Here is a 12,172-nt window from a genome sequence, read left to right as displayed (position 1 = left end):
AATATTTGTGGGCGTGTGTCGCCACCAGATAGTGATCAGTTTGTATTCAGATCATTTTCCTACAGTCTCTTCTATTGAGTGCCAATAGGAATTTTGTGTACTTCTGATCCACCGTGTTGCACATGACTTTTGCAGTTCTGCACCCAGGCAGCTCGTTCCACCGTGTTTTGATTTTCTTCACCTTTCTTCTGTCGAGATCGTCGTAGAGACAATGCATGGGTTTCCCAAATGTTTTCACGTTTATCAATCTCGTCCACTATTTCGTTGCCCTGACACCCAGTAGAAGAGAAGTTGCTTATTTTTGGAAACCCTTTCTACTGCTGCCCTGCTTCCCAAGACACTTCTGGCCGATAAGCGGTACGAGGTCGCTACCTTGATTGCTGCTGATCTGTTGAAAGTTTTAAATACTACTTTCAATAAATATATAATATTTTTAAAAATTTCAAATTTTATAAAATAATTAAAATCGTTTTTGCTTCCGGGTCATACGATTATGTCCATAGAATCTGTACATAGTCCAATCGAATCATTTGTGCGCTATTGAACTATATAATAACACGCAATGGCTGCACCAATGCTTATACTTCTGTGTGGAAATGGATCATAAAGATATTCAAAATTGGAAGAAAGCTGAGTTGTTAATTCCAAAAACAAAAAAAAAATGAATTAGACTTAAGCAAGCTTTGAAATGGTACAGGTAGAAAACAGTTTTATTAGTTTTTTTTAAATATTAATATTCAAAAACTCAATCCATAAAAGAGTTTAAATTCAATTATAGGGTCGAATATCATATATAAAACCTTTTATGAATTTCAACAAAAGAAATTTGGCGCAATTCGTAATTAAAATTCATTAAAATTTGACAGGTATATTCCTTTGGTTGGTTATTGTTGTAGACATGAAGCTTAAAAGCATGCTCGAAGAAGAATTGAAAAAAACACAAAAAAGCGCTATCTTGTAGAATAATAATAAGAATTTTTCCAAAATCCTTTCACATTGTAATTTTAAGGATAGTGTTGAATATATGTACATCTATCAATTCTCATATTTCCCTCAAGCGCACAGAAGTCAATAACTTTTGAAAAACGATAAGCAAATCCCTCAAGGTTAAATTAAAAATTATGAGCACTTTCGCATCAAATTCTCATAATAAGCAGCTGTCCTTAGAGTAAGATGAAAATAAATACACAAGTCATGCAGGTGACATATTTTCATATGTAAATATCTTCCTGTTTATTGTTACTGCGATTTTAGTAAACAAAATAGGTGAAAATTGTGAAATGCAGCGTCATATAATGAAAGCAATTATGCATGCTCATAACCGCATGTATGTCATTATTTGCGCACACAGATGTGTACATAAGTACAAGCATGTGCATACATTATGCGCAAGCGATTACATGCAGTTTGTCGCTTAAGTCTTTTGTAGTTTGGCAATTACGGAAGTGACGGAGAATTCAATGTTGTTGTACGAGCGCTTTGGATAATTATTGAGTTAGCACCAGTGAATTGGCAACATTTTTTAAAAATAATGTTTTTGCAAACTATTTTTTCTTTTCACTTTGTAGGTTAATAATGATAGTTCCATTTTTAAGTGAATGATTGGAGTCCGACACATTTTGGATCAGAGTTGCCATATGTGAGGAGCTCTGTTTATTGGAAAGTAAAAAATCTAATGTAAATCTAGAATATATGGGTCGGTGAGCTTGAAATCCCATATCCCTTAATTCATTGTATACTTTTCTGAACAATAATGGAAATTGCTTTAAAATCATAATTTAAAGTGCAAAACTTACAGATTAATGGCGTTTATTCAAATATTTTAAGTATGTATTTTAAGCTACTTAGTGCACTGAGTCCTGCTTAAATAGCCACTATGTTCAAAAATAGAAAATCTCAAAAACAATCACTGAGTGCTAAAAAATTTACCAAAAACTGGAAAAAGTCTTATTTACAGAAAATTTCGAACGTATTCTGAACGGTAGTTGGTCTACTTCAAGAAAATTGTATTTCACCAATTTGTGGATGACATGCATAGGACGAAGAACTCGAGTCCGAGCTTACTGTTTATTACAAGAATTTACTTAACACTAAGCACATCACCATGAATTTGCGTAAACATGTATGCTATTTAAAATAATTGTGTAAAAATAGACCGTCGGGATTTTTTATTATTACCTTGGTCAACTTAAAGCTAGCACCTACTACACAGTTCAATATCAAATGAAAAACCTATTTCAGGGTGAATATTTACATTTCCGTCTACAAAAGAACACCTCGTGCTAATAGAAATAGTGTGCGTGTTCGTTTGCATCGCTGCTTTGAAATACGGAAGTTTCTTCGCAAAGTCCCCCATTTGGATGCAGCTGCTATTATCGCCACTTGTAATTATGCAAATATATAATTATGTAGAATATTACAATAGAAGAAATATGCATTCAAAATTGTTGGTTGCTCTATTAAAAACATTTGCAAACACATTTAAGCATTTGCGAGTGGAATAAAAAGCAAAACTTGCTCACCAATGCTAAATGAAATAAAAGTAGTTCATACTTTCATTTTTGAATTATTGATATGTTGCTACTCGAAGTATGTGTTGAATTCGGCAAAACGTGATTTATTGATCAATGATTTTTAATTAGCTACTTAGTGCATATACGAATGCGTATTAAAATTGCGTATAGCGCGTGAAAAAAATGCTATTACGAAATTGAAAATAATAATAATTTTTTGAAGGCAATTCGTAGAGGCGTGAAAATATAGGAAATTAGTTTTAATAAGTGTTAATCAATGACTATGAATGCGGTTAACGTATCGTTTTAGATTCAGGGCGTGTCATTTGCATTTTCAAGTATCATAAAATCTAATACAGTATTCGTTTATTATTTGTTGAAGCGGTTATGGAACGACATAGCGCGAGTTACACGTTCAACTTAGCTCCTCACGCTGATCTTCATAGGGTCTGCGACATTTTTCTCTGGGTGTTAGACACTTGGTGGCAAACTTAATATACGCCTTCATTGTACAATTAAACATAGTTTTTCATAAATCGAGCTGTTACCAAGTAGGCCCTTTCCAGTAATATCATAAAAGTCACAAACTGTAAATGCCAATGTGCTCAGTGAAGCGCTTTTCGAATGCAGAAATATTTTATGAGTAATGATATTAAAGCTTGAAAACCTCTCACTTTATTAAATATCTTTTGCTAATCGGTGAAATCGAGTAGTATTGGTCATTCTTCAAGTAATGACTCCTCCTAAAATGATACATAGTTCTATTTCAGAGACGTGTAAGTTTAAAAACGTGTTAAACTGATTAATTCTTATTTTTTTAATAAATTAGCTCTTTGCTTCTAAAGATCAAGTTTTTTGATTTAAGGCTTCTTATCAGCAGTTCGCGCTTAAATTAAAAGGTGAAGTGTAAGCTTTACAAATCGTTCGTTTTAATTAACGACTTTCACACGCTTCCTTAAAATCTTTAAATCGTGTTTTAATGTCACATATGTGATATGTAATGATTTTTCATCTCGTGACTAACTCGCATATTAATAAAGATTCTGTTTGCATTAGCGACAAGCCGCTAATGATTCACTATATGCATTTCATGTAACGCAACACGTCGGCGTCGGCATCCGCAGCAACGCGTATCGTTAAATGACCCTTGGCGCAAGTGAAAGTCGTTTTAACGAGAATACAACTAAATTAAGGAAAAGAATACTCGCACACACCGAGAATTTCATGGCACATCAGAATCGAGCACACGTTTAGCATGCTTGTGTATGGCAGCAGCACGCAGCTAAAATGACGAACAAGTAAACTACTCAAAACATTGAAAATCACTCAAAATCAAACGGTTAATCACGTACGCCTGTTAGCAAAACACTGGAAAATTCACTCATGTATTCGCACACTCATTAAATGAACGGGCTCTCTCACGCCAGTTGAGTCTCTTTGCTTAAGTTTATGCTCCAATTTGAGAGTAAAATGTTAGCAAATCTTATTGTTTCGTGTTTAATATAAAATCAACTAAGCATATCCACTGGAATTCATTAAGTGTCTTACCACAAGTCTCTTAGTACCTCCAAAAGCGCACAGCCAACAATCAACCGACAACCAACCAACCAACCAACCAACGGCACCGACACTCAACTAACTACCCCAGTGCACGACGGACAGATTGTTCGAACGCCTGACCAAACCGCACGTCTGCCCCAGTGAACACGTAAAAATTTTGAAATTGTACAAAGTACGAATCGAAGGAGTGCAACGCCAATTGTGATTGCTACAGATAAAGGCACCGCGCGGTTAACTTCAAATAATATATATTACACCTATTTTCATATATATTTTTACCACGAAACCAAAGACGTAAACAAAAAGATTATTTGTTTTAATTTTAGTTTTAAACCAAAGTGCAATTTGGCTGTTTACATACATACATGTACGAATAGTTGTGCTTTCGCAGCGTATCCAAACACGAGAAAATTGTAAATATCCAAAGCAAATAGCAAGAAAATTTGTGGTGTTAAAATAAAAGTGTGCATAATTTGCATAAAAAAGTGCAGAAAAGTGTTGGATGCATTGTTGTTGTAGCTGTTGCTTTTGAGAAAGAGCTTACACAGCTATTATTGTGATTTGTGCATTTCTTGTGTACAATTTCCAAACTACCTCCTTGTTACCCCGGTGGATACGCGGCAAATTTGTCTCAGCAAAATGAAATTCGTAAGTACCCATGAGGAAGTAATGAAAACACATAATTTATACTTATTTGTTTTGAAACATAAATTAAAATAATCCTTACGATGAAGAAAACTATGATTTTTGAGACTTATTCAAAAATCTTTTTTAAATTCATTTATAATGAAAAATACAAAAATTATTAACTTTCAAGTATGTTTTTTATCCAAAAATAAACATTAACCAGAGCGTAACTGTGATTGAGACTCCACAGGATAATACTTAGTTTTATCTCGAAATTTTGAAACATGAAGTGAAAGATTTTTTTGATTGAAAATTCCTTTTAATTATTTTCTGAGCTTACTATCATTGAATAAAAAGATATATTAGCTTCACTGTGAGTACAGAAATGCTTTCTGAAAATACCGAAAATTAGAAATGACTTAAAAGTAAAATATAAATATTTTGAAACACTCTATCTTGAAAGTTAAGCATTTTTAATCTTAAAGCTTACAAAACAGACGATTGTATAACTTCTGGATACATATTTTGTTAATTTTTGCTTTTATTATTCATATTTCGTGGAATTCTAAAATAAAGAAAATTGTAAGATTTTTTTGTCGAAAGAATTACCATTTTCTGAATATTCATAACAGCAATTATACTTTAAAGCAAATAAACTAATAACACCATTTTCATGTTATGGATAGTGAAAAGTGCTTAGCATTTTTACACCAGAATTTATTTTTTGTTTTTCTAATATTTACATTTATCCGCAAAGAACAATTCGTTAAAAACTTTAAAAAATGTGAGCTATTTTATTAGTATTTTAATTTTTCAACAGTTTTTCTTCACCTCACTAATATAAAATTAGGCCACAAATCGTTTCCATAATTTTCTCCAAGTCCTAATTCTTAATATTCGGTTTAAAATTCTTGTTTCCAAGCAAAATTCTTGTAGAATTCTTTAATTTGAAAGTGTGAATTTGTTAATATTCACTTACAAACAGCAAAATTTTAATTCAAAGATAAGAGATAGTATTTTGTTCTATTTGCTCTCTCTTATTTGTGTATTAAACTTGGCAATGTATTATGCAAACCAAAAGTAATGAAAACGCAAGAAACAAATGCAGATTTATCTAAAAGGCCTGAGAGCAGGTCAATATCAAAGCAGGCTAGGCGTGCAAATGTAAACGCAAAACGCTGTTAATTTGCTCTTGTTTTACATTGGCGTTGCACTTTTCGGGTCAATGCAGTTAAGCGCAACAAAAACATTTGATATGCGACTGACGTGTGTTGAGCTGACGGGCAATGGATTTGTGGCAGCTTTGAGCGACATGTGCGGGTAGTGCAGAAATAGAACAAAACAATTAGAATACGACTTTGTAGACTAACCCAACCCAAAGTTTGTCATGTTCTACATGTGTTGCTGTAGGTTTACCGCTTACTGTATTGAAATATGAATACATCAATCGTTTTTTCCCGTTGGGTGTTGGGTCAAGCGAATATGTTATGTATTCGACGATGAAATTGGGTCTTTAGAAATTGCTCAAACACTTAAAGTGCCATGTCAAACATAGGTTTTCAGCAATTGAGGAGCAAAATCAATAAATATCTATTCTCGAGCAATTAAAATTTCCATTTTTTATTTTTAAACTATATACTAGAAAGAAAAATATAAGCAAAATTAACAGACCTTCATCAATTCATTCAATTAATTATTCTGATAAGTCCACAGTGGAATATTATTCATAAAGTAGCGGCTTTGTCTCAACTTTCTCACAAAACTATCAAATTATTATTATTTAATATTCAAATATTTATGCAAATGCGCCTTTGATTTCACTGAAGATATGTACACGAAAATAAGCAAAAGAAAGAAATAAAAAAAATTAAACTTTATTTATCTACTTTTCTCTCTCCTGTTAACTTTCTTACAACTAGAGAATACATTGAAAACTGCATCGTAATTAATAAATCTTTCGTATGCACTGACACAAAATGAAAACAAGCGTGTGTGACCAATGAGAACGACTGGTCACTTATGTTGGCTACCTGAGAAAATCTATGCGCAGATAAAAGGTGAACCTGCTCACCTGCAAGTGGCAAGTAATGCACAGCACGTTAGTTTAACTAGACGCCGATGAGCATGTTGTGCGCGTATTTACAATATTTAAACCATTAACTTTTAGATTTCCCCGATAGTTAAAGCGAGAGATGAAAATCAGGAAAAAATTTGTGAAATGATTACATAATTGTTCGAGAGAAATACTTTTTATATGCACGCAAATTAAAAAAAAAAAAATAAAATATAAAATCTGGCGTTTTAGTTTTTAATTTGGATACCAAAAGTGCATAATTTTATTGGCTTGGGAGTAACGATGAACCCAAAGCTTGATTTTAATCTTCTTGCTAATACCATGGTCTTGCCTTTGCCTAACATTCTTCAGAAGATTTCGCAGACTCGTATATTATGGTGTATATGCATTATTTTTGTAATCAAATATTTATAAGTACCGATATAAGTTATCTAAAGCTTATAAATCTATCTGCACTCATCGGTGTTAGAAAAATGTTAGGCATAACGTTCATAGTAAGGAGACGGCTCTTCTAAATAATTCACCTTGTAGTTCGTTCTTTTGACTCGGGTAAACTTTAATATCTAAGCTCGATCGTTGATGCAGTTAAGACCCATATGTTTAAAGTAATATAAAACCAACTTTTTATTAAATGAAATTACCTTTAGTCAGCTGGAACTAAAATTATTTTTTTACCACACTTCTCACAAAAAGAACAATAATTTTAAAAGTGAAGCAAAAACTTGAAATTTAAAAAAATAATGCTAAATATTTTTACTTAATGCTTTCTAAACTAAACTACTTTTATTTTTATACTTACTACTTGACTTGACTAAATACTTGAGTAAAAATTTAGATATCTTGATGAAACTTGGTATTCAGATTTATTCCTACAAAAAAAATTCGAGTTCGTAGATGGTAATCGGACCACGCTCACAAATCGCCATTAATCGAAAACATATAAAGTGCCGTAACTAAGCACTAAATTATGATATAAAATTCTTATTTGGCACAGGGGATCGCCAACCAATTTTGAAAAAGTGGGCGTGGCCCCGCCTTCTAATAACTTTCATGCATATATCTTCTAAACCACTTAAGCTACAGCAACCAAATTCGCTCAGCTTGAATATTACAAAAAAAATGTGAAAATGGATCAAATCGGTTGAAATCTCCGCTCACTCCCCATATAACGGTACTGTTCAAAACTACTGAAAGAGCAATAAATTGATAACTATATTACCCAGAAGCGTAAAAATTTTCCGCCGAGATCTTAATATAAGCATTTATAGGGACCGTGGTAAAAATTGGACCATGGTCGTGGCATCACCTACTTTTTGGTGAAATCCCATATCTCGGGACTCGACTAAGCGATTTTGACAAAATTTGGTACGTGTCATTCCTTGTATATTCCTATATCAGGTTATGAAGATGAGCGAAATCGGACAATAACCACGCCCACTTTCCGTATAGCACAATTTTAAATATCACTTGATTCTTTTACTTTCCAGTACACAAATCAAGAAGCGATTAATATAACGGGATTACATTTTGCACGAATAATGCCTTTAGTGTATGCCACCTTATGACCAAACATTTTTCTAATCCAATAAAAACTGTTCAAGCCCCTGGGTACCGAATAGTTAATTACTTGTCGTTTTAATGGTTCAATTGAAGTTTGTTAAAAATTTAAATTACACCGACCTAAGAAACATCCATCTTACCTTAAATTGTAATTTATGGAGATGTCCTAATAATAATTAAAATTAAATAAGTAAAATCAATTACATTAGTCATTTTGACAACTGAGCATCGAAAACAAATTATGTGTGCATTTATTTGAGTCGCTACTGTAATTTCATTTTCAGGAAGTTGAGCTTCCTTATACGATTTTTCCATCGTATATAATTTTACGCGTTCTTAAAACATGTTTTTGTTTTTGCAAATTCACACAGCGGCAAACCGGTTGTGTCTGAGCGCGTGCGCTGGAGCCACTTGTGAATGAAATTAAAAGCGGCAAGCTGTTGAAGTGCGTCCAGTAAGGCACGAAATCGAAAAACCAGCAACGCACAAACATACACATACTCACACCTGCCTACACCTACTTTAGGACAAACAAGCGCACAGACGTATCTACAAATCTCGAACTCGCAACAATCGGATTTCGAGTGCAGTGAGTCAGTGCAAAAAATCTGCAAATTTTCATTACACATTTGCCCATACATATTCATATATAGTATACATACATACGTATACGCACACAAATCATTGTCGATGCGTGCGGTCCGTCCGATACTGGTTGGTCGCCAAACTGTCTAAGACTTTTGTAGGCCTGTCCGCTGCGCTGATTTGTTTGTGTGCATGACTTTGTGTTTGAAGGCGCCCGCAGTTATTTTAACGGTATCTGCTGCAATTTCCAATTTGCTTTGCTTTATTTGCAGCAGCTTAACTGATTCATTCACGCAATCGACGCCGCTGATAGGCAACTAGTGGTCACACTTGTCGTTCCACGCTGCGACAGCAACAACAGTAATACCAACGCCGACAACTTGCCGCGTTTCCACTTGAATGGTAATAAAATAAAGCAGACATAGGCGCATAGACAGCCAAGCATGTTTGTTGTTTGTGCTTCGAACGCAGTATTCGAAAGCTGAAAATGTTCAAATGCATGCGTTTTGGGTCCAACGTGGTTTCGGCTGGTTGTCGCAAGCCATACGCGTGCCAATTCAACTCGTTCGCCACTGCTACGAATCGCTGTCTGTCCACCGGCTGCGTTTGGATTTTGTGTTCAGCAGCGAGTGATGGCCTTCAACATGAACTTGAAAGTATCGGCAGTGCGTTGTTGGCTCTGTCGCAGTTTACGAGCGTTTTTTTATGTTTTTCTCCTTGCCATTTTGTTGTTTGGCAATTTATTTACATTGCTCTGTCGTTAAACGGCGTGATTTGCCTTATGATAATAACCATAGAGTGTGTGTGTGTTCGTGTTGCAGATCTGCTTTGGCGAGTCACATGTTACGTATACGCTATGGGCGTTTCGAGAGGTCGGTCATTGATTCCCACTGCTCTTTGGGGCGTGCTTGAGTGGTTTTACTTGTGTGTTTGCATTTCTTTGCGAAAATTTGTCTGCGAATACCTACACACCAGTGGAGTTCATATTTGTCTATATTTTGATATTTGTTTGGTGTTGTATTGTTGGTGGTTTCGAAATGCGTAGGCAATGTGGGTTAGTCGCACGCAACTCTGCTATGTGGTACCCCGGTTAATAGATATTTGAACTCATGTATATGGGTTATGAAATTTATAAGGTGTTATTTTCCAAAGAATATAATAAAGCCATTTAATAGCGATGCCGTTGTACAAAGGCTAAATTTCGCAAAATAAAGAGTAAAAAATAATTTAACATTAATGGGTATTCTTGGAAATACTGGTGAATTTTAATTTTATTTTCTTATCATAAAACGAAAATTTTTGGTAAAAATGAAAAATTATGAGATAATATATATTTGCTCTCAGTGGAAACTTTAAAAATTTTCTAACGGGTTTTCATATACCAAATGAAAAATTTTCTTCTGAAATTTGAAAGTTTCCGCGGTATACTCATTCATCCAAATGTGAATAAATAAGAGATAGTTCGACCCAAAAGGTCAAAGTTTGATACCAATTATTGCGAACACATACATAAATATATGTATATTTTATCTGCAGAGTGCTTTAGTATTCTGTGAGGTGTCTAGAAATGGCAAGCACGCTTATGCTTTTTAAACACCTCTTTCTAGTTAATAGGTCTTGATTAAGGCTTGTGCGGTGATAATTTGGGAACACACCACTACTGTACAATCGTTTATAAAAGCAAATAAAGAAACACCTAATTAATAATTAGTCAACATCTAGATATAAATAATTGGCTTTTGTCACTTCACATTCGCTCGCAATCAATTGCAGCAATCACATACAAAACAGACACACACACATTAATGCGCACGCAAACTTTGGTTCTTGGTTGGCAGTTGGCAAAAGTGTTGTTGCAATACTATTACATGACTATTGTTTCATTTTTATTTTGATCTGCCACAGTATTATGTTTTCCGATATTCTTGCATGCACCTTCGCGTTCATGCCCCGCTGTAGCATTTGTTGTATGTGTAATAAAACAGTGTGTGCAAAGTGGAAAAATCACATGGTAGACTGACACAATCCGCAACTCTTGCCCTGCTTTTCTTTTGCGAACAGTTTCACTTATAAAAAATTAAAATTTATTATTATTTTTTATTGTTTTCATAGTTGATTTATGCTGCGGTGTGAGTGCTGCTTTTGTCTTGCCTTTGTGCTGTACTTTTTTGTCAATTTGCATATTGCTGCAATTTGTTAAACTTGACCAACATTCTAAGCAGCAGTATCCAAGTATGTGTGAGTGTTGACTTATGGCGTTGCGTGTTGTCATGCTATTCTTGTTGTTGCCAATGCATGTTTTGGGGCACACAAAAGCGCTGCAGTTGTGCACATTACCACCAGCTGAGGGGCTCCACTCAACTATGGCTTTGGATCATTGGTAGGGCGCATGTGCGAATAACACTTTTAATATTTTGCTTAGAACCATGGAGGAAGTATTGTGAAAAAGAAGCTACTGAAATGATTAACGGATGCGATAATTATGCATTATTATAATATTTTTATTATATTTACTTAACAGTCGCACTTCTACATTGCGAGTTTGTTGCTTAAGTGTTTTGTTCAGTGTTCCAGTTTGTGGTTTTGCGGCGCTTATAGAGTTGCCGCCTGCAACTACGAGCGTGTGTGTGCGGTTGAACGGTTTTAAATCAAAATCTTATCAGTAAACAAGCTTCTCTTGTGTTTAGATTTCCAATTAAATTTTTACACTTTTTTATAATAATTGAGCGTAGGTATAATGTACAAATTGTTGGTACATAATCCACATGCGCGCTATGCACAAGAATTTAATTTTAATATTTCATAAAAGGCTTGTTTTTCACCTGCGCATAAATATGTAAAATAATCTGCGTTATGGTGCTTATATTATCGCATATATAATATACATATATATGTATGTGTATATGACAGGCGATGTGATATAGAGTCTAGAGCTGCGCACCTCTATTACTCCAGTCAACTGGGGCCTAATGCAGTTTTTAACCAATATCCAACAAGTACTTTTAAAGGCTCTTGATTTCGCTCCTTGCCGGATAGATGCGCACATATCTACTTATTCATTTAAATAGTTAAATAATTGGGCAAAAATGCTAATCATATGAAACAGTATTATGTAATTGTCAGTAACAAGTGACGCATAAAAACAATTTTATATTTATGTTATTTTATTATAAAAGCCATAATTTGTCCGGCGTTAATGGATTTCATTAGACAATAAGCTGCCTCATGTTCAATAGCAACGCCCAATAATTTA

The 12,172-nt window shown here is 34.2% G+C and overlaps 1 protein-coding gene across 1 annotated transcript in view; it reads left to right on the top strand.

Moving 5' to 3' along the window:
- Positions 1-4,066: 4,066 nt before the first annotated feature.
- LOC120766498 overlaps positions 4,067-12,172 on the top strand; it is a 34,509-nt gene continuing 26,403 nt past the window's right edge. Inside the window, exon 1 of the mRNA XM_040092050.1 lies at positions 4,067-4,721. Within this exon, the coding sequence (XP_039947984.1) occupies positions 4,713-4,721 (9 nt within the window). The 5' untranslated portion in view covers positions 4,067-4,712. The remainder of the gene's footprint in view (positions 4,722-12,172) is intronic.

Source organism: Bactrocera tryoni, chromosome 1, assembly GCF_016617805.1.
Source record: "Bactrocera tryoni isolate S06 chromosome 1, CSIRO_BtryS06_freeze2, whole genome shotgun sequence".
NCBI lineage: Eukaryota > Metazoa > Arthropoda > Insecta > Diptera > Tephritidae > Bactrocera > Bactrocera tryoni.
Note: the sequence above shows the minus strand (reverse complement) of the source record. Positions and strands in the feature narration are given on the sequence as shown.